The 27,823-nt window shown below is 37.2% G+C and overlaps 1 protein-coding gene across 5 annotated transcripts; it reads left to right on the top strand.

The window, feature by feature from the left end:
- The first annotated feature begins 953 nt into the window (after positions 1-953).
- LOC101857306 (ras-related protein Rab-37) lies at positions 954-27,145 on the top strand. 5 transcript variants are annotated; one of them, XM_005090976.3, is made up of 9 exons: positions 3,642-3,720; positions 5,860-6,135; positions 7,418-7,528; positions 9,657-9,698; positions 12,497-12,563; positions 23,009-23,061; positions 24,048-24,170; positions 25,299-25,375; positions 25,983-27,145. In XM_005090976.3, exons 2-9 carry the CDS (start codon positions 6,010-6,012, stop codon positions 26,083-26,085), a joined length of 702 nt encoding a protein of 233 aa, XP_005091033.1. In that variant the 5' UTR covers positions 3,642-3,720; positions 5,860-6,009; the 3' UTR covers positions 26,086-27,145. The 5 variants fall into 5 exon arrangements, with proteins under 5 accessions (XP_012944215.1, XP_012944213.1, XP_005091033.1 ...); XM_013088762.2 differs by having other exon boundaries at positions 3,685-3,774; XM_013088761.2 differs by lacking the exons at positions 3,642-3,720; positions 5,860-6,135; positions 12,497-12,563 and adding exons at positions 954-1,309; positions 16,667-16,733.
- Positions 27,146-27,823: the final 678 nt, after the last annotated feature.

Raw genomic sequence — 27,823 nt, forward strand, 5'->3', positions numbered from 1 at the left:
GGGGGGTGAGGGGGGTTAAAGTCTTTGTTGAAAAAAACCCAATAAAGCAGTGCATCATAAAGTTGAATGATGTGAGCAGCGGAAAGAGATAATGTCTTTAAATTGTTATTTACTCGTTTGCCATGCCAGTGCTCGGCCCAGGATTCGTGGCAAACATAATACCATTCATCAGTAGAGAAAATCTACTGCTGGTATTCTTTCTGATACGATTAAGAGCTTGTGTAGGGACGTGGTTTATGGCGAGTCAGCACGACATAGCGGCCTCTGATGGCCGGGAACGGATTCGGATGAAAGGGAAAAAGGAAAAAAAGAAGTAGAAGAAGCTAAGATCAACACAAGAACATCAAGCAGCTATTCCTTTAATGACATTGTATTGCTTCAACAATGAGTCCTGTTTCTTTTGTCTCACGCTGGTCTGTTGGGCCATAGAACAGTATAATCCTGACATCCTGATTGTTGTTTGTTTGTTTGTTTGTTTCGTTCTGTTTTCCGGGGGGAAGGGGGGGGTGAATTGAAAAATGTTTAACATAATTATCACTATCAATGCAACCCTTCTCTAGGGCCTATCATCATATGACGAAGAAATAAAGACACCATTTATGTTTTGAAGAGAAAGCAAATTTTTTTAATTAAGATTTTTTTTTTCTTAAAATGGCCTCCTAGCGTTTAGGTACTTTTCCACTTCCTTTCCCACTGGGCCCTTCGGTTATTATTCTCCACTGATCATTGACCTAGTTTTCATCTTGAATTCCTCCAGTCCTCTTTGTCCTATGTCGTAGCCTTTAGTGGTTGTATATTATGAAAAATATAAACAACTCTATTACTTTGTTCTTTCCCTCTTTTTTCTTTTTCTTCTTTTTTTTGTTTTTTGTTTTTTGTTTGTTTTTTGTTTTTTTTGTTTTTTTTTTGGTTAAAAGTACGTGCGTCACTCTTTCAACCAAAATTAACAGAAATAAATTCTTTTCAGGTGAGAAATCGCCCTTTGCCTCAAAACAAAAGTTGCACCCCGGCGGGAGTGAAAAGACAGACTACATAGTGGACTCACCAGGAGAGAGTAAAGAGGTTGTTATTTGTTTTTTTAAAGGAGAAAAAATAAACCCAATTTTCCATCTTTTGAATTGCGTGCCGTGAACAGCGCAATATGGCGCCTGCGACACCCCAGAGCAAACGTAGTATGCTGATAGATTACTACATGAACTATGGCTGCGAGGACTGCGGAAGTGACAGAAACCACAACCAAAAGGATTTGTTCTACCTCAGCGCAGAGAGCAAGGCACGGTCGGATCCCGCTCTGGAAATATCGAAAAAGGTAAGGACATTATCGTCGCTGTCGTATGCAATCCACTTAAGTCCACATTCTGAGAATTTTCGGTTTTTTACCCCCCCCCCCCCCCCCCCCCAAAAAAAAAAGAAAAGAAGAAGAAAAGAAAAAAGGCACTACTGAAAATGCACCTTTCAACTTTGCCAAAATACAGTTTAAAGCTGTGGTCAAGCAAAGCTTACAATGTTCTTGTTTTTCATGATTCCTGATGGGAACAACGCAACAAAAACTACTTGGTTGTTTTTGTTTTTTGTTAGTTTGTTGTTTGTTGTTGTTGTTGTTGTTGTGGCGTCGGTGACCTAGTGGTTAGGCTCTCGGACTCGCAACCGTAAGGTCGTGGGTTCGAATCCCGTCAAGGGTCCGACGTTGTGTCCTTGGGAAAGCCACTTTACACGAATTTTCCTCACTTCACCCAGGTGGGAATGGGTACCTGGCTACAGACAGCGAAAGATCTTGTCAGTTTGTTAGTGTTTGAGCGCTTAATCGGCTGCTCGCACTGTATGCTTCCCGGGAAGCTGAGAATGTTTCGGAGTGTTCTATGGTCTGCTGGGGTAATAATATAGTGTAAAGCGCATAGAGCCTGCTGCTGAGCGGGGGTATGCGCTATACAAATGCTATCTATTATTATTATTATTATTATTATTATTATTATTATTATTATTATTATTATTATTATTATTATTGTTGTTGTTGTTTGTTTCTGATGTAAAAGGCACCCAAATGGACGTAAAAGTGGATTGCTCGCAACAATGACGTCATTATCTTTTTGGTGCCCGTTGATGTTTTCTATCGGGGGTTTTTTCGGGGCGGGGGCTACTCCACCGTTATACGAATCTATATTGTAGAATTGGTTCAATAACAATAACGTAATGTTGTAAGACAAAATAAATAATTCACATGTGGGGGAGGGGGTGGGAGAGGGTGCTTGGTTGTTTGTTTGTTTTTTGTTTTGTTTTTTTTGTTGTTGTTTTTTTTTTTAGTTTGGTTTGGTTTTGGGGTTGGGAGTGTTGTTGGTTGTTGGTTGTTTTTTTTGGTTGTTTTTTGGGGGGGGGAGGTTCTTGGTAGTTACGCTGATGCATTGCACAGCTCTGTGTGAGCACTGGTTAGCAGCGATCGATAGTGTCGAAAACTTTACCATTTATTTTTTATTTTTTCACGGGCCCAATAATCTTTCTAACTTCTCTGGCGTTTTTTATTTTTTCACGGGCCCAATAATCTTTCTAACTTCTCTGGCGTTGTACAGGGACACATAATAATAAATATGTGGTTTGAGGAAGAAAGAGAGAAGGGGCGAGAGAGGGAGAGAGAGAGAGAGTGAGAGAGAGAGAGAGAGAGATAGATAGAGAGAGAGAGGGGGGGGGAGGGGAGATAGAGAAAGTCGGACAGTCGCAGAATAATAATAATACATATTTCCTACGATTTATGGACCTATCCTCTTCGCCCTGACTGTCTTTAGAGAACCCAAATTGATGTCAGTATCCCTGGCTTTGGGTCTACGCCAAATATACGCGTTGTTATACTACTAGACTCTGCACGGATGGTGTGAATGATAATAAAAACAGTTTAGAATTCGGATGCTTGGATTCCTCTGGCTCGCGAACCACAAACGTTGGGTGGACGGTTATTTTCACGAGGATACCCGCTGCTGTTTTAATCTTTAAATTTTAAAGAAAAAGCATTTTTGGTTACGAGAGCTTGTTGAAAACATTCAGTTTTATTTTAACTTTATAATCTAAATTACTGTGCCTCTTATTTGTCTTTCGTGTGCGGATACATATCGTATTCGTTTCAACGAAGTGGACACATTCCTGTTGATGTGGTATTTCTGAATACGTGTGTATATATCAGCTCTTTGTCCTTTACGGGACCATGTCTTTAAGATTTTGTCGTATTTCCACTATTTTAATCATAATGTAAGGGCTCCAAGATCGACATACGCCTTCAAAATAATACCAAGGGTTACGACTCCGTTGAAAACAAAAAATTACTGTATTGCCTCCCTTACCTGCCAACCAACTTGTCACCTGTTGACATCGGATTTGTCACCCTTGAATCTAGTCTTCCTACTCGTCAACAGCGTAGAATATGGCAAATAGGACACATCGATTAAGCAAGTCTATCGTCGGGGGCATATTATTTTAAAACCGCGTGGATTCTGTACTATGGCCGATTATCTTCGAAAAACCCTTTTGTTTTATCTTAACAACTTCGCATAAGTATTTTAGCTATATCTAATAAGCGATATTTCATTTCACAAGTGACACTTTATACTTTTTTTCTTTTCGGCATTTTTACTTTCCGCTCCCAAACAGCGCTGGTAAATGTGTCAGCGTAAATGAACGAGGGTTGAATGAACCGAATGAGTGTAACACAGATGTTACATCCTGCACTACACACTGGTTGTTGTGGATTAATTTTTACTGTGTTGTTTGTAGTGAATTTCCTACCTAGATGTAATGCATACAAATTATTATGGTTCAGAATTTTTTCCTAAGTGTAGAGCACTATAATACTGTCTTTTAGCCTTGATTACATGCAAAAGTTTTATTTATTGGGGAGAAACCTGTGGAGTAGTAGAGTTAGAAGTTTGAAAAAGTGTCGGCTTGGTTCCAATTTGTTTTGCCCTGTAGACGAGTCAGCCGGGTTACTCACCCATTGTCTCTAGGCTAGTCATGACCTCTATAAAAAATATTATTTTATCATCTAGATTTAGATATATCTATAAAGATTCTAGATCTAGATCTAGTAACAGTATGGAAAAGTCTGTACTGTTGCTACTGTACTAAAGACTATCATAGCAGAACAGGACCAACTCCTTTTCCTCAAATGAAAATTTAAAAATAGGGTCATGTTTGCCAGTCTACGTAGTGATCATAATAAATTTTATAATATATTACTTAATTCGAAAGCAATAAATCTAGATGTGATGCATCGTAGTGAAATCAGGCGCTCGTCGAAACAATGAAAGTCAAGAAACTGTCATTTTTCCGCAGGTTTGGGAATGTTTAGAATTTTTGGTTTTTGGCTCAACATCTTTCATGCCCTTTAATGAAGACATTCCGGTGCGGATTTTACTGAAAAAGATGTAAATTTTCAGTTTCCATAGACTCTTAAACTAAGACTAAGGAAATAACCCAACTTTTAGTGGAAATTTTCTCGTTAATTTTTCATCTGAAACCAGGCGACCCCCACCTCTTTCAATAGCCAATATCTTGACTTGTATCCGAGAAAAATTTATATTGTTTCATCCCAAGCAAGGCAAATGGACAGGCTTTACGAAAATACCAACAACTCATATATTTGCTCCAAAATTGACGAGAGCCTGATTCCACCGTGTCGTGACACGTCTATAGCCTACTATAGGCCTTATAGAGGCTTAGAATCTAGATCAAGACCTTTATCAATCATTTCCCTGTGGTGGCCCTGGATCTTTAACCTATAGCCTATAGTTTGGATAAAAAAGAAAAAAAAAATAATGATGTAGAGCAGATCTTTTAGATAATCCGATACTCCAGCTCTTAATCTTTAAATTATTTTTGTGCAGGCCTACTAGTTAAACAAGCATTTTTTTTTAAAGACAAGCAGAAAAACCTGCTTACAACTGTATATGGAGTTGATTGAAGTTAAAGGTGCTGATAAATATTGCAGAATTCTGGGACAAATTTGTTTTTAGAATTTTCATCGGAGTCTGAGATCAATGTTATACAATGCAAATTTGAGTAAGAAGGAAAAAACACTTTGAAAAAACAAGTTAATTCTCCCTTAACTTTTCCGGACGTAGTTTTTTTTGGGTCTAGATCTAGAGTAATTAACTTGCGGCTCAATTTGCTACACGGGTGATGTACAAAATAACTGCATGTGCATAATCATCACTCAAATGGTAACATGATATATGAAATTGAAGGAAATTGAATGGGGAATACATTTAAACATGAAACAAAGATTACTTTTGAACGTAAGCATCATGGTGCATTACAAGGGTTGAAATGGGTGATAGTGATGAAGAAATAAAATTTTGACGCACAAAATCTATCACCAAACATGGGAAAACGAATTAGCAAGCAAAGCTATTTATACAGGCCTAGAGCTTAATCCATACATTTCTGAATGTGCAGCTTTTTATTTGAAAGCAATATTCCAATTTTCGTTTGAGTTATATTTCTATTGAGTCTGGTTACATCGTTTTGTTGATTCTAGACCGCAAGAAGAAATTCACTCGTTTTTCACCAAACGGATGTTTTGACAAAGTGAAACTAGATGTTTTCATTTCCTAAATCCTTTCCAAGTTTTCAACAACAATAATAAGTGTAGCCTGCTTGACGGATCATAATAAGTAGCCTAATTGACGGTTCATGTTAAATACGAAACAAAACTGAGGCACCCTATCATTGCCGACATGTCAGCGATACATCTGCAAGTGGTGTGGACTCAAGTTTTAAGCCTGCTTGAATTTAAAATATGAAAAGTATTTCTTTTCTATATTCATTATTTTATCCCCCCCATATTTAATCTGAATGTGTTGTTCTCCTGAAATTTAGGAGGCATTCAGACTGGTTTAGAGAAATCAGTTGAAAATTAGAGTGATGGAATAGTCAACCGTCTTGACTGTGCAAGTGTTGATCCAAGTGAAAACCATATTTTACCTGGACTGGAATTCGTAGTGCTCAGAGAGACGATCGTTTCTAGAAATGGGACGAGAGAAATTTCCCTCCTCTTCTGGGCCCGGAGCTTCAAATGGTGCTCCCCCGGGTGAAATGTCCAGACAAACGTCTCGGCAGCATTCCCTCACTGAAACCTATGACATGTCCTGCAAGGTCAGTAGGCCCACAGGTTGAAAGCTCGGTCGAACTAATGCTTGTTAAGGGGAAACATTTTTGTATGATTTTGTTTTTCATTTTTGCCAATCTTATAGTTGAGAGCTTTGTGGATTTCCCTCTAAACTGTTTTATTTCCAGTAAACTCTCTACAATAAAGCCTTGTCCTTTGCAACTCTAGCTTTGTTGTGGACTTTTATTTGGCAGGGTAACTTTTAAAAGTTTGAAAAGTGTTTGAATCAGCCTATGTGAACCCTTTCAATCTCAATTCCAATAGTGGTCAAATTGAGGGCAGAGTCTCAATTTTGACAACCATAAAATAAAATTGGGGGCAAAGTCTCAATTTTCACAACTGATGAATATGCATGTTGTGTTTCGTTCACAACACTCGCAGTTTTTCTATCTACTATTTAAATAGAGAGTCCCCATTCTCTGTTGAGAGCAGCTACTTTTTTTTAGCATATTTTTTCAAAGCAAAGCCTGTTTTAATTTTTATTGAGTTTTGAGTTTTTTTTTAAAAACTAGGGTAGAATCACTCTTTTTTTCCATTACAGGCTACTCTAGGTTCAACCAGAATCATGGGGGGGGGGGCTGGAACTCTCAAGGGTTAATTTCGTAGTTTGCAGACTTTGTTTTCAGCCCCCCATGTCAACCTACAGGATATACTCACCTATGTTAACATTACTTGCGTTCATCATGTTTTGCTTCCATTGTATCCCAATGTCGTGAATTTACAAGCAAGAAGGGTGTCAATTGTAATAATGAACAATTTACAGATACGAGGCGAGCTGACAAAATGAGTTACTTCTCGCAATCCACAAATGGAGATATTGGCCAAAAATCGACACTAAGGTCAAATTTGTAGATTTTCTATTGTGATGCCATTTTCTTTAAGTATAACATGACATTTATTACTTCATAGGCCTACCTATAAATTGTAAAAACTTCACCTCTATAAGCGTGATGTATCTATTTGCAATTGACTAATCCGAGAAGCAACTCATTTTGTCAGCACATTTCATAGATGTTTTGTTTTTTTATTTTTAAAAGAAAATAGATTTCATTCTCAAATTTACTTCATAATATAAGTTCCCCTTTTTTGTCTGCATTTTTGTTTGATTTTATTTTTGTCAGGGAGAATAGAGGTATTATAACACAACAGAAATTTTGGGCTCTTCATTTTGTTATCTAAATTATATGTAATAAGCTATTATATTCCTTTGATGTTTGTTTTTCTGGATGTAATCCATTGAGTGATAAAGGATTTCTTTTTCTTCTCCAGGTGATGCTCATTGGTGACAGTGGGGTGGGCAAGACCTGTATTCTTGTTCGCTTCAAAGATGGGACTTTTCTTTCTGGAAGTTTCATTTCCACTGTTGGTATTGACTTCAGGGTATGTTAGTAATGTTACCTGATGAAAAAATGCTGAGTGTAATTTACTTGTACTTGTAAATTATAGGTGAAACATGGTCACTAGAGAGACTAGGTTTGTTGGGTTTTTTTCAACTTTTTCTTTTATGAGTGATATTTGAAATGTAAAATTGAAAGTGGTATGATCTTCTTTTTTTGATTGCTGCCAACCAATAAAAATCGAGATGCTCCTGATTTGTCATTTTTATCAGTCTACAACAATTGTTTCTTCTTATTCTTTCGACTTTTCTCCTGCTTGTTTCATACCTGTGTGCTGACCTCTGGCTGCCTCTTGGTCATGCCGCAGGCAGATGTTTTCTCATCTTGGGGGTATGTAATCGACAAGATTCTGACCTCTATCTTCAACACGATGATCCTGAATTTAACCAAATTTGCCCCTCTGTACACTGAACGCATGCCTGAGCATTTAGCAGTACAGTGTATAATATAATATTTCATATTCAGTATGTGCACAGGAGCTAAGGTGCACAAGTCTTGTATGCTCAGGGGGCACTTGGCACAAAGGGCTAAGGAAATAGCTTCCTTAATACAGACCGCCTTCCTGTTTTGTTTGTTGTATTGTGCAACAGCTCTGCGCTATCATATTGTATCATATTGATGAAGAATGATACTTTTTAACGAATTAAAGAATTTGTAAATTGTGTGAACAATGGAGGAACTTGTCACTACATTCTGAGATTCAGTACCTTTCTCAAAGCCAAAGGCATATATTTTGAACTTGTGTTAAATGATGGAGAGTTGTATTGGAGATGTACTTTGCATGAGATAGAATATCAGACTGCATTGTAGTCTTCTATGCCTTATTTCTTTTTTTCTTCTTTCACTACCTGGCACCAGTCTATCGACACAATGTGTTCAGCAGTTTTCTGGGAATTCTGAAAGATAACTTAAAAGGTTAATGTTGAAGCCATACTAAGCTTCTACTGATATAAACAATTATTCAAAACCCATAGATATTCTGAGGATTGCAGTGGTAATTCCTACTTCGTTCCTCTCCATTTTACGCACTTCTTTTTGATTTTTTTAACACTGAGCATACTGATATATATACTTTTGTTTCTTCATCCTGTCTTTGTGGACTCTAATGACTCTGGGCTTCAATGATGATTTTCCTTTACGTTTGTGCATCCTCTTCCTCCCCATCAAACCTTTTTTATTTAAAGTTATTACTGCATTGTCAGCCCAATATGCTTGCATATATACATTTTTGACTTTATAGAGAAATAAAGTGTTTGGTTGGTGTCAGTGTTACTGGTCGATTTACTTACTATTAATTTACTGTGTTTGTAAATTGTACTCTTTATTGCATATTTACAGATGTGAATTGACCATTATAAGTTATGTTCTTCCTTTTATATCATGTATGAGCCTTATTACCGGAACCAGAGTGTTGAATGCCAAGAACTTACAAATGACTGAAAATCTGAAATGTTTTATCATAAGATCAGTGTCTGGTTATTGAAGCATGCTGTTCCCAGATGTTGAATCTTTTCTGCCTAGGTCTTCTTTCTGTCTGTTACCCTGCTTATTCATGGATATGATTGTGCTTTTCTTTTTGAATATTCTTTGAAATAAGGTATGCAGATGAAAAAAGGTGTACTGCATCCTTGCTAATTCTTAAATTTGATAAGGAGCCTGATGAATTTGAATACAAATCTGGGGAAGCCAAAGAACAAACTATTCTGTTCTTTTATACGTTCCTTCCCTGGAGTTCATTCTTTGACAGATAAGGCCTTTCATTTACACAATTTTGTCAGATAGAGATTCAAGTTTTGTCACACACTTACATATAATATATAAATATATATTATATATATGAAATTTAAAAGAACAATTGTATGCATGTACAGTTGAACTACATGTATCGACCATCTGTCGAAGACAAATATGAATATACCATTGACCACTTCCAGGAGGTCCACCGATATAAGATAACAACTTTTCTCGTCAAAAATGGGTTGTTGTCTTGGACAAGTGTGACAGTTTCTGAAACAGAAAGTTTTACTAACAGGCTACAGCAAGTCTTTTTTGTTTCCCCCTGCAGCTTTTATACAGTTTGTTTAACCTGCTTTTATTCCTTTTTTTTTCAGAACAAAGTGGTGGACGTGGAGGGCACCAAAGTAAAGTTACAGGTGAGTTTAAGGTTAACGATAAAACAGTTTTGCTGAAATGACATTGTGCACTCTGTATTTTCTCCCCTACCCCCTCTCCCCTCTTTTTGCACCGCTGTGCCATGTGCTCAACTGAAGCTTGTCCCGCTGTAGGTCTACCACTTTGCTGGAAATTCCTGGAAATTTAAAAGTGTAGAATTTTCATTATCTTTTTGTTTCTTGGAGGCGAGTTTATGCTCTTGTTTTTGTGTGTGATGCCAACATTTCTATTTGCGTTCTGCTGATTGTGCAGCTAGTTTTGGACCCTGTACTTCATCTAGGTGGCATCCACACTTTCCCCTAGTGAGTTGGCAACATCACTGATAGAACCAGTGCACACCAATAGGGGATGTTTTTGGGGGTTTTTTCAGTAGTACAACAGTGCTCGGATGTTCATGTATGATGTTTACTTGAGCTTAAAATCTCTGCCTTCTGTCTTTCTTTCTTTGTTCACTGTTCATCTATAATCTAATAATAATATTACTGATAATAATAATAATAATGCAGATAATCGCTAAAGTGCCCTCTCTTGTACAATACAGCTCTGAGCGCTTAACAATACTTTCATCTTAACACAAAATACAAGACTGAACGTGTATACATGATATGCTCTTTGAATTAATGCAAAGGCATATGGAGACATTCATACTATCATAGCACAGTTGATGATATCTACTTCACATTATGAACATAAAAGTATTAACCACAAGGCAGAGGGTTCCCTCCTGTGGAATGATTTTTCAGATTCAGTACACTGTTTAACTTGCACAAAAGCGAACAAAAGACGTCCCTTCTGCTTAGGGGACTTCTTGTCAGTGCCTCTCCCTTAGCATGCAGTCAAAGAAGACATTGTAACCTATGAGACTAAGCAGTGCTGCTCTGTGTACTTGTGTTCAAAGTTAACTCACTAGTCATTTTTATATATAGCATTTGGAAGTAATGGAGATGCAGTCAGATAATGGAGAAAATTTGCCTTCTGACAAAATATTTACAGTTTTGTTTCCTAACTTATGGGCTGTTGATGTTAGATCACCAATTCAAGATTGTTTGGTTAAAGTGCAGATTTACTTCTAGATGAATATATATACCTTTCCTAATCGTATTGTTAAGAGAACTGAATTATATTGAGTATGTTTTTGTTTTTCTAAGTGTGAGTATCAGGTTATGCCACAGATACAGTGCACAACTCATTTCCAGCTTTTGCCATTATTGTAGCATAGCAGTAGCAGAAGAACTAACACTCCCCTCATCACCATCACCGTGACCACCACCCCCACCACCCCAAACCTGGCTGTTCCATGCTTGCTAAGTGAAAGTGGTTTTGCGCTGAATGGACATGTGCGCCTTTTTTTTTACTTAAAAGTGGATCAACATTCTCCTGTGGCATAATTGGAATAGCAAACTTCTGTGTTTAATATTTTATTTTTTATTTTTGATATGGTGCCAATATTCACATCAATTTGAGAAATCTCAGTCTTCTAGATTTTCATAACTAAAGCAGAGAGTTCAAGTAATTTCTCTTTTGATGCCAATTGGCTAATTTTTTGTATTGTTGCTGCTTTGTTTTTTTGTTATTGTCATTGTTTTTTGCATATATTGAACAAATCATATTTTTCATATGCTTCTCAAATAAGGTTTTCATAACATGGTGTTCTGAAGAAGTCTTTGTGTTCAAAGACTTTGGAATGCTTGAACATTCACCCAATGTAGTCCAACAGAATGTTGCTGTTATTGTGAGAATGGTGTACAAACAGTGATATTTTAGTCAATGGATTCTCCTCCAAGCGCCTTTTCTTGTCGGGGTCATGTTGTCAGCTTGCTGATGCTGCCACGGATAGGCTGGTTAGATCTTTGGGGCATAACAAGGTGTTCATATGAGTTATTATTTCACATATCCATGATTTGAATTTCTGCTTATGAGGCTGAAAAAAAAAGCAAACATATATAAGATTCTTGAGTTAACATTGCTGTTCTTGTGAGATTTTTAAAGTTTCATGATTTCATGGCTTTTTTCAATATTCTAGACAGTGAGACTGCAATTTGCATTACCTTTGTCTGGCTTTCTTTGCATTCTACCGCTAGATCTTAGGGTTAGTCGACTGCTCGTTCTTCAACCTGCTGTGCAACTGATTTTTAAGTATGTGTGACCGTTGTTCCTCCTTCTGGCTTTTGAAGTCTTCTCTTGCTGTCAACTGTCTTCAGTGATTATGATCAGTGTTAAAAAATCTGTTACTCAATTTACTTTTTTGAAAAATAATAATAACCTATAGCTGTTTGACCATGCTAAATTTTCTATTTAAAAAAAGTTAATTTCATTCCAGCAGTATTTCAGTTGTGCCATTACAGTTCTTTTATTGAAAGCTGAGAATTTTTTTTTTTAACTTTCTGTCAGTTCAGTTGGACTTGTCGGATAACATTTGTTCACAGATGTTCTTACTTGATTCTTCCCTTGGGTTTTCATGATGTTTAATGTCATTCGATATGTTCTTGTGGACTTACTACATACCTAATTTCATGGAGAAAGTCTGGGGACTTTACTTTTTTCACTTTAACAGCACCACATTTAGATTTTTCATTTTTTGATGTGCTTCAAACCCATTTTCATTTTTGATGTTTACTTTCATTCAAATTTCTTGGAACTGAAAAAGGTTCTCAAATTTATCTTTTTTTAATAATCAAGCTCCAGGTATGATTCTTTTGCTGTGTTAAGTCACAGACAAAAGTTCAAGTGTGGTTTGTGTGTGTGTGTGTGCAGGAATGACTTTTGGCCTATATTTCAGATCTGGGATACGGCCGGCCAGGAAAGGTTCAGAAGTATAACCCGGGCGTATTATCGGGATGCTAATGGTATGTCCTCCTGCAGTTTTTGCTTGTGGGCTAGAAGGCTTCCTCCTGGATTTGAAATTGTTTTTATTCCAAAGTTTGGCTTTTTTATTTCCCGTTATCCTTGCCCCGAGGGACCTAAGAATGTCACTCTTCTTCTTCTTCATTACAAAACTTGAACCACATGTGATTTTGCTCTCCCAGGTCGTGGCATTCCCCTGCTGCTCAGATCTCTTCCCCTGCCCTATACCTGTGTGTAACTGTTTGAACTATACACATATATGTACCTGTACTGTAGAGGGCAGCTGTATTCCTGTGAGCAGAACTGTTTCCCTGATGGTTTTGTGACTGTCTATTCGGAGGTCGTAGGTTTCAGCAGATTCGTTGTTTACTGTTTCTATCTGTATAAATGTTTTCTGTGCGTTTATGTTAGTTTGTATGTAATTTTCGCAAGGTAATGGTTAATTGTAGAAAGTGTCTGATATGTGCAGGAATATCCTTTCTCACCATCATTATGAAAAGATCTTTCCCAAATAGTATGAAACCAATTTATTTTCTTTTTAATAAAGAACTCTTTAAAAGATAGATACAGTCTAAACAAAAAACTGTTCTAATAAATCAGTTGTTAATTTATCAGGCATTATACCTCGTGTGTTTCCAATAGTTTCTTTTTAAAATAGATGGGTAGACAAAAAGCAGAATAACCGTTGACTTAGAAAACAGGAGGGTTTTTTCTTGATTTTGTTTCAAAGAATGACACTAAACTAATGCATTTGCAAGTTAAATGGCATTCTTTATAACCGCTTTAATTCTTTGTAAAGAATTATCATAAGTATGTGTGGGTAGTTGTGCCCGTATTGTTTAATATTGCGAACTTGTTTCCAATTCCCTTATGATTAATCAAGTAAGATGTCCCACAAACAAATTTTTACTACAAAGAAGCCCATCTTTCCTTCCCATTTGTGTTCCTGTGAGTAGTCAGATCTTTTGGTGAGAGGGAAAGAGCTGTTAAGACATTACAGAATACTGAGTGTTCTTTAACTGGATAAGATAAAGAGTATTTCCATTAAGTTGGACAAAAATCAGTACAGTGGGAAGGCATCAGCACAAAAAAGAGAGGAACTGAGGTAGATAATACAAAATGTAAGTCCACACAAGAGGTTGTGTAAATGGTTGGAGGGTGCAAGTGATAGGTTCTTCTTTTCTTTCCCCTCAATTGTTTCTGTCTCTCTAGCTTGGCTTTTCCCTTCTCTCTGTCACCAGTGCAATGTCTATGTGCTTCTCTCTACTCATCACTCATACTGAAAAAAAAAACATAAAACAAAAAATGATAGTTCATTAGCTATGAATAAGTTCATTTTCCTTCACCAGGAGATATTTGCATAGTTCTACAGGCTGGTTTTGTTAGTTTAGAGATGCAACAAGAAAGTCAGTAGTAACAGAGCTATCTTTGTATGCAACGTCTTATTTGTGAACCTTGGTGGAGATCTGGGTTATCTCTGTAAAAATATCACTTATACCTTTTTATTTGCATTTTATATGCCAGCTTTTGGCATGAGTACTTGCTTGCAATGTTGAATCACATTTGGGTTGAGGTTGAAAGAGATAACTATTCACTCTAAGCGAGCTTTGCTCTCTGAATGATGTCACCCTTTTTTTTTTTTCAAAGTTTTTTTCTTGACACATTTCTCTTATAGAGATTTTTTTGGCTTGCCTGTTTGGGACTTTTTTCTTCCTTTTTGCATTAATATTTCCTAAGAATGGGGACAAGACTTTTCCAGAGTTTGGAGAGTTTGCATTTACTTTGTGGGATGTCCATGATTTTTTTTTTCTTTGCTATTTAAAATATCAATTTTGCTGGTGAAAGTGAAAAAAAAAAGGATACTTTTATTTATCGATTTGGAAATTTGATTTTGAACATGACAAGGCTTTATTTTGTTGTTACAAAGTCTCCTAAAGGAGTTTCTCCATCTTTTTTTTATCAGAGACTCTTTGAAATCTTTCAGACTCATTTCGGCTCACACTTTCAGGTCAAAATGCGGCAGAGTTTAACCGTTTAGGCATCCCTAGTTTACTAACAGTCCCCTTGGATATCATGTGGTTACCTCCAAATTGACACTGTAATGTTTAGTGCTTTTCATGGTCGGGCTCTACCAATGAGACTATGTAGTATATTTATGCCCAAGTGCCTACCGCTCAGACATAACTACTGTGTATTATTGTCATTGTATTGTACACGTGTCCTTGACCTAGTTCTCTGGGGAGCCAGTGGTGTCCTTGACATGAGATGTGTGACACCTTAGACTGGCTCACTCGTCAGCCATGTTGTGTTACCTGTTTATGTTTTTGTTTCTTTTCTGTTTAGTTTTGTTCTGTTCATTTTGTTTCGTTCCGTTTTCTGTTTGTTTTGGGTAGCTGTTGCGGCTATTGTAACCTCACTATGGCTGTTTGTTGTGCTGTGCTCTTTCTGAAGATCGAAGGAGGTGTCTCGAGAGGTTATATTTCAGAGTGGAGACCCACAAGTCATGGGTGGACTTCATATACTGCATGGGCGGTCAAGAATGGAGCATGAACGGTTTATTTGTTACATATTATGTTATGTCATGCATTTGTTGATTAAATCGCCTTTTTGTGTTGAAAGGAGCATTCGACCAGCTCAGTAGCACACACGCTTACTCTTATCTTTTCAGGCTTTTAGAAAAAAAAATGATCAACAGGTCAAGGTACAAGATGAAAATCCACCATTTTAAAACGATCTCAGAAGTACTTTGTATTGGCCTCTCTGTTAATTAACCAGGGAAGATTTATACTGCTGTTTTCAGATTCGGAAGTCCGGGAAGTCTAGAGCTTATTATACTTCGGCGGTGCCTGTTTTTTTTTAAACTTTGTAAGTTTCGACCTGCAGTGAAATTATTTGAAACAGCCAGCCATTGTTTAGGAAAAGGTGGATGTCTTTGGCAGTGTCATTATAATGAAAAGGATACAAGTGGGGAATTGGGAAGTGGTCATTTGTACAGGTGATTGTCTTTGTCTGGTGGCAGTCAGAGCAGGTTCAACTGTATTAATTCGTGGGGGGGGGAGGGGGGGGGGGGGGGGGGGGGGGGGGCTGATATGACCTGCTCTTTTTACTTGATAACTTGTTTTCAATTCTAATGTTTCTTTCGATTAATCTGTTCTATTGAAAAATAGCCTCTATACGGGGCTGACAGCTTTTACCCTACAACTCATAGAAGAGATTGTGGCAGGTGGCATTTTATCAGAGCTTTTCAACTTTAATGACTCGATACCACCTTCTAGTTCGAACTTCTTCTGAGATCCTGGTCCCATATAAAAGAAGAGAGAAAAAAAAAATAAGATGATATGGATACTTCACAACCCATCGGAAAGTGCATCTTTGGTCACCAGTAAACTGTAGCCCATCTCTTGAAGAAATGTTGCTCATGCGTTATCTAACGTACACAGGGACTAAATGCTCAGATAAAGATGTAGGTCTACATGGAAGTTTGGCAATATTTGCTGTCAAGAACTCATAATTTTGAAGTGTGAGGTTTCGATTGATAACACTTTGGTTCTATCTGTCAAACGCTGGTCCTTATCATGCAATGGTTCTGATGTTGCTGATAATGAAATGATGGGCTTTCATGTTCTGGAAAAGCTAATGCTCTGACGTCATTACATTATTAAACTTGAATATTTTTTTTTCCCAGATATTTTTGAAAGGTTATCCCATCCGTATAACAATTTTAGTATACTTGAAATTGTTTGTTTTTCAGAAATGACAGCAATGAGCAGGCTCGGAGAAATCAAGCATTTTTTTAAATATAGTTCCGCAATGTAAGATGCTATTTTGTTTTCACACTGAAATTTTGTTCCTCAGCATCAAGTATATATTTGTAGACATGTTTGTGAATGGGTGAGGAGTGAGTCCTTAGCCATGACTGTGCAAAGTGCCAACAGTCGATTATGCCAAATCGACTGTAGGTACATGAAGGACAACAGTTTTTCTCCGAACACTGAATATTTTCCCAGCACTGATCTCTTGGCTAAAATGTGGCGGCTGGTTAATCGCCAACTCAGCGTCATATCCTGCATAACCCACCTAAAGGTTGTACCACCACATGTTTCAGATCTGGGACACGGCCGGCCAGGAGAGATTCCGTAGTATGACCCATGCCTACTACAGGGACGCCCATGGTAGCCCTCACGTCTTGTCGTTTTCAGCACATCTTTACGTGGCCAGCTGCACCACCAAATGCTCTCTGCTCTCCTCTTGATGTAAACCCTCTCACTTCTGGGTGTCCCTAGCGGGGAGAAATTTAAAGCACTATCTGTCAAGACGACTTCAAAATTTCAATGCAGTTTGTTAAAAATCTTGTCGTCAGTTTAAGAGATTGAGTCATGAAAACATTGTTTGATGTTTTCAGGCTCTTTTCTTTCAGGATACTTGTGCATCGCAATATTTGAGAGATAAAGTCTATTTAAGTTGATGAAGTTTGGACGTTTAAAAACTTTTCGAAAAGAGTTAATTTTGCTTAGGAGGGTGTCAGGTACATAAGTAACTAAACTAAAAGGTTAACTTTGTAGCCCCTTGTATTTCCCACGCCTGGGCTTGAGCAGTGTAGAGTTTGCCTGTGGTGCGTGCGGTTGTCCTCCGTGTATGTGTCTCGTTTCCCCACAGTGATGTGTGGTCTTCACTTCTGACTTCTCTGATGCTTGGGTGCAACAAAGAACAGGTTGGGGTGGGGTGGGGTGTGTAGAGGCTCTGGAGATTTTATTTTTTTCTCCATCCTCATTCAAGACCTTATCAGATTTGCCTGCCTTTAAAGCAGTTTTGTGATTTGAAAAGAAAAAACAGCTTACTTTTGAGCTAATTGTATTTGTTTTGGGAATGAAGGTATGGGATTAGAATACACCTATGATGCATGTTGGAGCTCTACTAGCTGTAGTGGGAAGGAGGAGGATGCAAACAACATGTATAGTGTATGAATGCTGCTGCAACTTTCAAGCAATATCCTGCTTAATAAATGTGCGCTTGCAAGACTGTCTTGTGTGCTGCAGTGATATTGTGGTGGTCAGTGTGTTATTCTTGCCTTCTTGTTTTTTTTCCCTTGCTGCTCATTAAATTTAGTTCATGCTGTAAATCTCCATCACCGACATCCTATGTTTTTTTACTCTGCATGGATGTCCGCTGTTGCGGAATACTATCAGTTAGCAGTGTGAATGTGTGTTTGGTTGATGCATTTTTTTATTTTTTTTTAATAAGCTGTGGGCTTAAATTTTACGTCATGGTTCAGTTTTTTTTAATGCTTTCAGGTTCCTAGATAAATAGGCTTTTAAAAAAGGCGGTAGTGGGATAGGGAGAAAGCTAAAGAGTAGCCTTTACTTATTGTTTGTTAGGAAGGACACAAATGATGCACCCAAGCATCTTCAGTTGAAAGCTTGAATTTCTCTAATCTCCGAATAACCCTTGTGAATTTTTCCCTAGTGGACATATTTTTTACCTTCTTGCTGTGTCAGTGTCAGAGTAAGATGCAAACAAGATCCTCCTCTTTTCTGAACTTGGTTCTGAGTTGAGCCAGTGAGTGGATTGTTTGTAACTCACACCTGTTGACGTTTTTTAAAATTCTGTATTTTGAATATATTGTGTTTGTTTCGTGTTTTTTTTGTTCCGTGTTTTTGTTTCTTTTGCGTGTCCTTGTTTTAATTTTTATCTCAGTTGTGGGAATTTTGTGATTTTTTCCTTATTGCTGTAGTGTGTGAATGGACTGCGCTTCTTTACCTTTCAGGCTCTGGATGTTCTAACAAAGCACCCCAGTCTTTTTTTCCTATTTAACTAAAATATTTTATTGAATAGCATCTTTCAGTCGAAGGTTGTGTCAAAAGCAGGTGGGTCTTGGGGCGGAAACTTGGAAAAAGATACAAGCATCTTTAGAATGAATAAGGTAAATGGCAGTGATAGCTTTGGGTTTTCAACACTCGTTTTGTCAGAAGCCTAGATGGTAGGGAATCTGTCTGTTTTAAGCACCCACGGACACAATTTAAATCATTTATGAGACAGACTACTGCTTTCGTGGGTGGTTGGTGGGTGCTCTTGTGTGGTTTGCTTCTTCTTTCCTATCAAACAACTATCATCTTTATCTCCCCTCCTTCTTTTTTGTGTTTGTTACTTTCTTGTAACACCTCTAATCTGCTGCACTTATATGACCTTATTGTGTTGCAAGTGCCGTAAAACTCTTACTAAATCTAAAAAGACTACATGTAGGCCTACTGCTTCAGTCTTGTCTGTCAGGGCCAAGCCTGGCTGTGCACAACTCCATATAATATACTCAGCAGAAACAATTATAGTATAGGGAGAGCGGAATTGTTCTTCTTCTTAAATGAACTAAATTGTGTCAATGATGGCTTAAACATGTTAAGGGGGGGGGGGTGGCATCTCAATGCTATCTTGCTTGTTAGTGGATCAAATGTTACCAAATTTCACACATATAATGAGCATATAAAGAAGTCTTAAGAGCCACAATGAAATTTGAGAGAAAAAAAACGTGTTTCCATGGATACGGCGGCCATATTGGATTTTGTTGACATGTCTTACATAATTAATACCGCACTTATTTTTCATGGAAATAAAGTTTTTTTTTGCACGCATCTTGGCAAACAATAGATCTACAAATCTGTGCCGCGAATTTTTCCTAAGTGTACTTGAAATTTTTAATGAATTTTTTCCTAAGGTAGTATTCACGTTTGCAAAATATCCTTGAAAATCCACACTCCAAACACCACCAACAAAAAAACTATATAAAAAATTCTTCACACAAATATTTTTGTATTTCATCTTTACTTCATTTTGTGAAAATTTCATGAAATTTGAATAAAAAATAATGGAGTTATTTTTTAAAAAGTAGGGCCTATATAGAAAGACAAAATTTCGAGAAAACGGACTATAAAGAAAAATAAAAGATTGACTTTATGAGGCAATGGTGGTGACAAACACCCCCGGTTTGGGAAGAAATAAGGCTTCAGGGGGTTCTTATGCAATGAAATAGTTGTAAGAGAGGCTGAAGAAGCTAAATATGCCTACAACTTAAAATCGATAGTTTTTAGCCAAATTGGGACTTTGGGGGTGCCCCCCCCCCCCCCCTTAAGCAATGCAGTTTCTAGGACACTTAAATCGACTTTTAGGCCTTGAACGTCTTGCTCTCACGGGAGAAATATAGAATGCAAACAATTCAGAGATAGACCAAGAGCAACTCATGAGGAGATCTTGAACAGATGGGTGATTTGGAAAGACCTGGATAACACAGGCTTTTTAAATAGCATCTCAGGAAAGAAATAAATGGCGAACCATGATCACCGACGTCTATTTCAGATCAAAGGCACGTCGTGATAATGATGATGATAATTGCATTACGTTGCTTCTACCATTCAATCCTTCACTCTGACAGTCTTGCTTTGTAGATATTATACGATACTAGTGCTTCTCGTCTTGAGTGATGCTTTGTTCCCTTCCAGCTTTTGTGGTGAAAACTTGTACCAAACATGTATTGTTTCACTTAATGTATGTAAAGTAGCATTCATCAGATTTCTTAATTCACTTTTATGAAAAATATATACGTGCTATTGTCCTCCTTGATGAATGTTTTACAATTCTTTTGCCCCTAACAGCTGATGTTTGTTACAGCATTTTCCACTTTTTGACTTTCAATTTTATACTCGAGAACTGTGTTGTTACCAACTCATTCCAGTCTTTTGTTCCTCGTAGCAGCAGGAATCAGCTAGGAATGTTGAATGCTATTTCTTTTTCATTGTGAAAGTTTCTTAGACTAGTCTCTCCCTCAATTCCTCAATAATAACTGACGTAAAATGCTTGGCTATGGAACAGTCCTTTTAATCTTCAGTATGTTAAAAATTTCAGATTTTGGGTTTTTTTTTAATTTTGTTTTTAGGATGGGGGAAGGGGTTGGATTGATCAGACTTGGTTTTAGTATTGTTTGGTTTAGAAATTCAATGGTTGGGCTCTTCACCTTGCAGAAGTAATATTTGATTCCCATGTGGGGAAGATATTTTTTTGAGTATCCCCATCATCTACTGGGAGACATCCTATACTTCCCACATTGGCCATAAATATCTGACAGTTTTAAAGCTATCTGCTTCATGTATAAAGTAAGTTGTGCAGATGGGCCTGTAATTCATTTGCCAAAAAAACTGACAACAAAGGAATCAAATGTGAGCAGAAGCCCTAAAAATGCTTTCTTAAGGCAGGATTCGCATAGAAATCGTTGAGCACAATGTCTTGGGCATGCTGTTTCCAGTCTTGAATGGCTTGAAGCAGGTTTTCCCTCAGCCCGACAATGAATTTTATTCATGGGCTTGGTATTTAGATCCAATACTTGCATTGATTGCCTGCTCTCAGAATGCAAGGGATTTTTTTAAATGATCGCTACTTATCATCTGTGCTCCCTTGTACCAGATATGAATGAGTGAGCTCTGATAAGCTCTTTTACCGCCCTCATGTATTACAAAGAGTAAACCTTTCACAGGTTTAGAAATGAATGCAGTCTTTGCTTTATGTGTGACAATGCAGTACAGGGGTGTTTACTTTGAGATAAGTGGGTGTGGACTGTTGACATTTTACTGATTAAATATTTATGCTCTCAAAGTTTTAAAGTTTACCTTATTAACACGTGTTTCTTTTTTCCTTCTTGAAAACAACTTTGACTTTCTTAGTACCTCAGTTATATAGTAGCTAATATTTATGACATATGGTTAACTTGTATAATGGTTTTGAAAAAGAGGTTAATTTTGTATGAAGGTTTCAGAAGTTAAAAAAAAGTGTTGATGTTAAGTGGTTTTCTTTCTTAATTTTTTAAAATTTTGTATCTGCACTTTTTTAATCATTGTTGAATTATTCACTGATTTGAAGTTTAATGAGAGTGTATAACATGTATGTTAATTAAGAAAAGTAAAAGTCGTAAACCTTTTTCTATTGAGCGTATGAAAATCTCGCTAGAAATCAAAGTGTGTAAATAGAAACGGAAAATAATTTGATACTTTCTGTTTCTTTCCTCATTACATTTGAGTGTAATTTTATAAAACTTTTAGTTATATATTTCTTTATTATTTCCCTTTGAGTTTATAAAACTTTATAACATAATGTTGGATTTTCTTTTCTTTATTACACTATCAGAGTTTTTTATGTTTTATTAATCACTTTTGCATGTGCCCCAGTATTGGGTACATTTATTGGTTTCATGATCTTTTAAATTGAATTGAAAGTCATTGACTACCCTCTTTTTCTGACCTTCACTGCACAATGCAACTATTATGTGTCACGCCGCGGTGGAATCAGGCGCTCGTCAATTTTGGGGTATTTGGAGTTATTGATATCACCTTAAAGCTTTTTCGTTTGCCCTGCTTTTGATGAGAAAAATACCCACCTATCTGGAATAGAAGTCAAGATATTTGCCTGGTAGCTAAGGTAAAATTGTCTAGAAAATGACCCCCAAAGTTTGGTAATTGCCGAAGTTTGAGAGTCCTTTGTGAAATGCAGGTCTATATTTGCTGTGCTGCTGAACAGCATTTTTAGTAAAATTCACACTGAGATGTGTTTTTAAACAGACAAAAGGTGTTGAACCCAAAAAAGAAAAATCGATAAAAATTGCTGGTGGAAAAATATTGTTTTCTTCATTTTCATTATTTTGACAAGTGCTTGACTTCACTTTGATGCCTCTCACATGTCTCTTTTTGGTCTTTTTCTTGTCTTTTTCTGGTCTTTATGAGTCTTTCCCCCCAGTAAATTATGATTTAAAATGTGTTCATGGGGACATAAAGCAGTTACAATCTATCATGTTTGTGAGTTCTTTGATGTTGTTCAGACATGCCACTACACATTCATGATATACCACTTCCTAATTAAATTCTCTGTTCTTCCCTTGTTGAATATTTTGTGCTCATTTCTGCCTCTGCATTTCATTTCTTTTCGTATCTGTTACTGGTGAACTATTTTGGGGGGGATAAATGAGTTAGCAGGTGCTCTTTTGTGCTGTGTTCTAATTCTTTTCAATATTTGTTTTGTCTTTAATGCTTCTCTTAAAATGCAATCTCACTCAATTTGACGAGCGGCAGTTTTCTATCTCTTTACTCAAGTATACATTTTGTGTTTTTTCCTCTTGCTTTTCTAGAGAAATACTGTCCCATGCTTTGCTGTTAGAATAGATCTTGAAGAGTGTCACTTGTAGGTCCTACTTCTTTCTTTCCCTCCGTTATTTCATTTGCATCTTTCTGTCATACATTTGTTTCCCAGCACTAAATGACTGTTATTGTGTTTATGTGCTTCTCTTTATTCAAAAACACAAACAAACAAACATAAGTTAAATCTGTGAGCCTCTGTGAAAGGGAAGATCACACCCACCATACCTCCCCTCCCCCCAAATGACCCGTTCTTTGACCTGGCTATTCTCTGTTTGTTTCAGCCCTCCTCCTACTGTATGATGTCACAAGCAAGACCAGCTTTGACAATATCCGGGTAAGTCTGGGGCTCAGCAGTAAGGCTCTTGGACTCTCTACCTTAAGGTCTTAGGTTTGAATCCCATCAGGGACCTTTCATTGTGTCCTTGGGAAAGGCACTTGACATGAATGTGGGTGGTTGGCAGGTGCTCTGGTGTGGTTTGTTTCTTCTTTCCTATCAAACATCTATCATCCTTATCTCCCCTCCTTCTTTTTTGTGTTTGTTACTCCCTTGTAACACCTCTAATCTTCTGGCACTCATATGGCCTTATGCAGTTTCGAGCGCCGTAATACCTCTACTAAAACAAATGACATGAATATACCCCACTTCACCTAATTTGAAATGGGTACCCGACTAAAAGCAGCAAATGATCTTGTCAGTTTGTTACTGTTCGAGCGCTTAATCAGCTTTTTGCATTATGTGCCTCCCAGGAAGCCTAGAATGTTTCTGAGTGTTCTTGGGTTTCCTTCGGTAATAATATAGTGTAAAGAGGTAACAGCTCGCTGTTGAGCTTATTATTATTATTAGTAGTAGTAGTAGTATTATTATTATTATTATTATTATTATTATTAAGTATTGGCTGCCACTGGAAGGTCCTTCTTCTTTTTTTTCCATCTGCTTATCTTGCTTTTTCCCTGATCTAAAATTACTTTTATCATGCCAGTGTGCTTTTTTTTTTACTTATGGGTGATTTGGGGCACCATTAATAGGTCCTGCTTCTTTTCTGCATCTGGAAATAAATGTGATAGACTTTTCTTGTGGGTGGTTGGCGGGTGCTCTGGTGTGGTTTGCTTCTTCTTTCCTATCAAACATCTATCGTCCTTTTCTCCCCTTCTTCTTTTTTATGTTTGTTACTCTCTTGTAACACCTCTAATCTTCTGATCTGGCGCTCATATGACCTTATTCCTTATGCAGTTGCAAGCGCTGTAAAACCTCTACTAAAACTAAAGACTTTCGTCAGGAAGTGTAACCTGTTTATTTTTTGTTTTGCGTCACGTCCTCAGGCTTGGTTGGGTGAGATCAACGACTATGCTCAAGATGATGTGGTGATCATGTTGCTAGGCAACAAGTGCGATTCTAGTGGCAACAGAGTGGTCAGAAAGGAGGATGGAGAGAGACTGGCAAGGGTGAGCTTTGTTACACCGGGTGGAGGCTGTTTGGAATTTGGAATCGACCTGGTTCTTGTGTGTTTGAAACTGTCTCTCCACCCCTGTTTGTTTGCTCATTGGTAGTGGAAGAAGTTTTGTTGTGGTCTGTGTCTTCTTTTTTAGGGATTTTGTTGATGTCCTTGTCTGCTTTCCACTGTGATATGGGTATAGGCAGCAACAGGTAGACCTTATGAAACTTGTCTCAGAGGATGTCTTGTGTTTTATTTGTGATGGGCTGACAAGATTTTGTATCTTGTGAAATGTTTTCTCTTGAAGTGTTTATGTGTACCTGTGTGTTGGATTGTGGGGGGGAGGGGGGTGAGGGAGGGGAGTGTATATATATATATATATATATATATATATATATAAATGTATATATATATATATATGCGTGTCTGTGAGTGTTTTAAAGTGCTGGGATGCCTTTGTATACACACATGTGAGTGTTGTGTTTGTGCGTAGCCACATTATAATTTTTTTGTCAGAGTAGGGTTGTTTTTTTTTCTCTGTCTCATTTCAAAATATTTTGTTATTTTAAAATATTTTTCTGTTCTAAAATTTTCAAATATTTATTTGAAGTTCTTAACCATTATTCCGTCACTTAAAAATAAATATGAAAGTTTTGATAATGACCAATCATTTTTATAATAATAATAATAATAATAATAATAAATGACATTTATATAGCGCTCAACCCCGAATAAAGTACACAGGCTCTGAGCACTTTACAATACAGTACAACATACAACAGTAACATGAAACGTTGTGTTTTGACTAAAGAAAATTATTCCAAATATTCATCTTATTAATTTAAAAACAGAAACGACTTCAGCTGACATTTGAATGAATCAAAAGTTTTGATTTCTCTCAACGTACTTGGTAAAGCATTCCAGATCTTGGGGCCTTGGTATTCAAATGCCCTTTCACCCATTGTTTTAAGTTTCATAGATGGTAAAATAAATTTCTTTTTGTCAGCTGATGATCTTAAGCTGCGAGGTGGAATGTACAGTCTTAACAGATTTGATAAATATGATGGTGCATTATCATTCAAACATTTGTGACATATGGTGGCCAACTATACCATTTTATTGTTTTTTGTGTCCTCAGGAATATGGTGTTGCATTTATGGAAACCAGTGCAAAGACAGGAGTCAATGTGGATCTTGCATTTATGGCTGTTGCCAGGTTAGTTAGAGCTCTCCTTGACATGCAAAATAGTGGGGTTTTGAGAACTTGTAGTGTTGTAAAATAAAGTTACTATAATATGTTAGCTTTGGGAGTGCTTCTGTGTACCTGTGTGTTGAGTTCGGGTTGTGGGTGGTTGGCAGGTGCTCTGGTGTGGTTTGCTCCTTCTTTCCTATCAAACATCTATTGTCCTTGCCTCCCCTTCTTCTTTTTTATGTTTGTTACTCTCTTGTAACACCTCTATTCTTCTGGCGCTCATAATATGACCTTATGCAGTTGCAAGCGCCGTAAAATCTCCTCTAAAACTAACTGAGTTGGGGTTCAATATGAGTAAAAAGGATTTTTTTTTTCTTGATGATAGCTTCTCTTGAAAGTAGAAATGACTGGTTGTATTTTCTTTTCTGAGAAGAGTGTGTCAGTTGGAAGCTTATGGCTCTGTATGGTAAGCAAAATATGAACTGTTTCAAATGACTGCTAGGCAGCTCCTATTTTTTTCTTCTATTATTGTGCTTATGCGAGTATGTTCTTTAAAAGATGTATGTGTTGTGGTAAGTGGCCTGGCTGTAAACTATGTCTGAATTAGTATATTATTCTCATGTATTTTCAGAGACCTGAAAATGAAAAAAACCCGTCGCCCAAATGAGCCCAAGTTCTGTGTGGCTGATTATGTGGAACAGGAGAAGAAGCAAACAGGATGCTGCAGCAGTTAGTTGCTGGAAGAGTGTCTTACTTTGTTTGTGCGTGAATGTATTATGTGTGTGCATGTTTGTGTGATTGTGTGTGTATGTGAGTGTGTGTGTGTGTGGGTATGTGTGTATGTGTAAAAGTTTTGTTTGTTTGCTTCAGTTGGTTTGGTGTCTGTTTGTGAGTTTCTCATAACCTTCACCACCATTTTGATATTGGGGAAAATGTTTGCATTATGAAAAGAAATAATGTTGAAAGGTGCTGGTGGCTGTGAAGTTAACCATCGTGTAAGAAGTAGAAATGTTTATTTCTTAAAATATTGGTTTTTGTGTGCTCAAAGGTTTGAATGTGTGCATATTTGTCTGTTGAGTCGAAAGTAATGCTGTTTGAAAACTTGCTGTGTTGACTGACTGATGGAGTGATGTGAAGAGCTAGATTTTTTAACTTATCTCTACGAAAAATTTCCAAATATTCCTACACATGGATATGATTCCATATCTCAGTGTATGATGCTTTAACTTTATTTTGAGCGTCTGCCGGTGTCTTTTTTAATATTGACCTCAAATGAAAGTTGAACCAAGAATGGAACCATTAGTCGTGTTAATTTACCTGCAGGTAAGAATGTCTGTTCCATGAAAATCAATTTGGTTGTGGGTTGACTGTAGAGCTTGTTTTTGGCTTCCTCAGAGATTTATTGGGGAAACACATACGCAAGGAGAAGACTGTCCTGTTCAGAGAAGTGTGTATTTTCTGATATCTGCTTTTCAGTGAGAACATGAAATAGATGATGAATTTGTCTCCTATTTTGTAAGTTAATGAATAATTTGAAAGGCACGAAGACAGAGATAGAAAGACTATGTGGTATTTGCCACTAGTATTGATATGAAAAAAGGTAAAAGTGGTATGATTTGAATAAAATTTATTTTTGTAAGAAAGAGTGAGTTTTTGCGTGATGTTGACAGTTCTTAAATTTGTCTCTGCAATGTAAGTTTTTGAAAGGGGAGAGCATTGAGAAGCGAGAGTGTTGTGTGCTTGATGTACTCCTTGTGAGTTTAGGGCAATAATTTGTGTCCTCTGAAAAAAAAATTTGAAAAACTCGTGTCTGAATCTTTTGATATATTTGCTTACAGGGTCTTCATATTCTTGTGTGTTCTGGTCAGGTGATACCATGCTCAAATCATATGTTACTGTCACTTACTTTGTGAAAATGTTCTGGACGGTTGATTCATCTATTTATGTCTGTGTTATGCAATGTCATGCTGCAATTTTTCGAATGAAATAGTAAGCTGTTTTGTTGTTGTGATCAAGGAAAGGAGATGATGTGTTGTGATCTATGCATTCTGTAATAGGCGTTTCAGACCAGGTCTCAAATTGTTCCCTCTGTGGCTTTTATGTCCTGTAGATAGTGCCATTTGAATCTTGGCCTCTGGTACGTCTTTTTGTTTGTTTTCCTGCGTGTCTAAAGTGTTGAACCTTGTGATGTGTGCAAACGAAACTACGGTTGAAATTGTTCAGGACGGCTACCCTTTGTCGAGAAGAATGTTTGATTAAGACAGGTAGATGTTTTAAACAGTGTCTTGATATACAGGAAAAAATGCAAGGAGGGACACTGGAGTGGTTGATTGTACACATGATTGTTTTAGACAGGTGGCCATCGGAGCTGGTTTGACTGTATGTGGAAAGGGACATATGTGAGGCATCGTTGTGAAATCAGGCGCTCGTCAAAATAATGAAATCCTAGAAACAGGCACTTTTCCGCCAGTT

Source organism: Aplysia californica, unplaced genomic scaffold (assembly GCF_000002075.1).
Source record: "Aplysia californica isolate F4 #8 unplaced genomic scaffold, AplCal3.0 scaffold00024, whole genome shotgun sequence".
Taxonomy (NCBI): domain Eukaryota; kingdom Metazoa; phylum Mollusca; class Gastropoda; order Aplysiida; family Aplysiidae; genus Aplysia; species Aplysia californica.

Bases quoted from the DNA above. Each gene is read 5' to 3' on its own strand.
- LOC101857306 (XM_013088761.2), top strand. From the start codon at position 1,142: ATGGCGCCTGCGACACCCCAGAGCAAACGTAGTATGCTGATAGATTAC. The intron at 1,310-7,417 runs GTAAGGACATTA...TTTCTTCTCCAG, and splicing joins CTCTGGAAATATCGAAAAAG to GTGATGCTCATTGGTGACAG. The intron at 25,376-25,982 runs GTTAGTTAGAGC...ATGTATTTTCAG, and splicing joins GCATTTATGGCTGTTGCCAG to AGACCTGAAAATGAAAAAAA.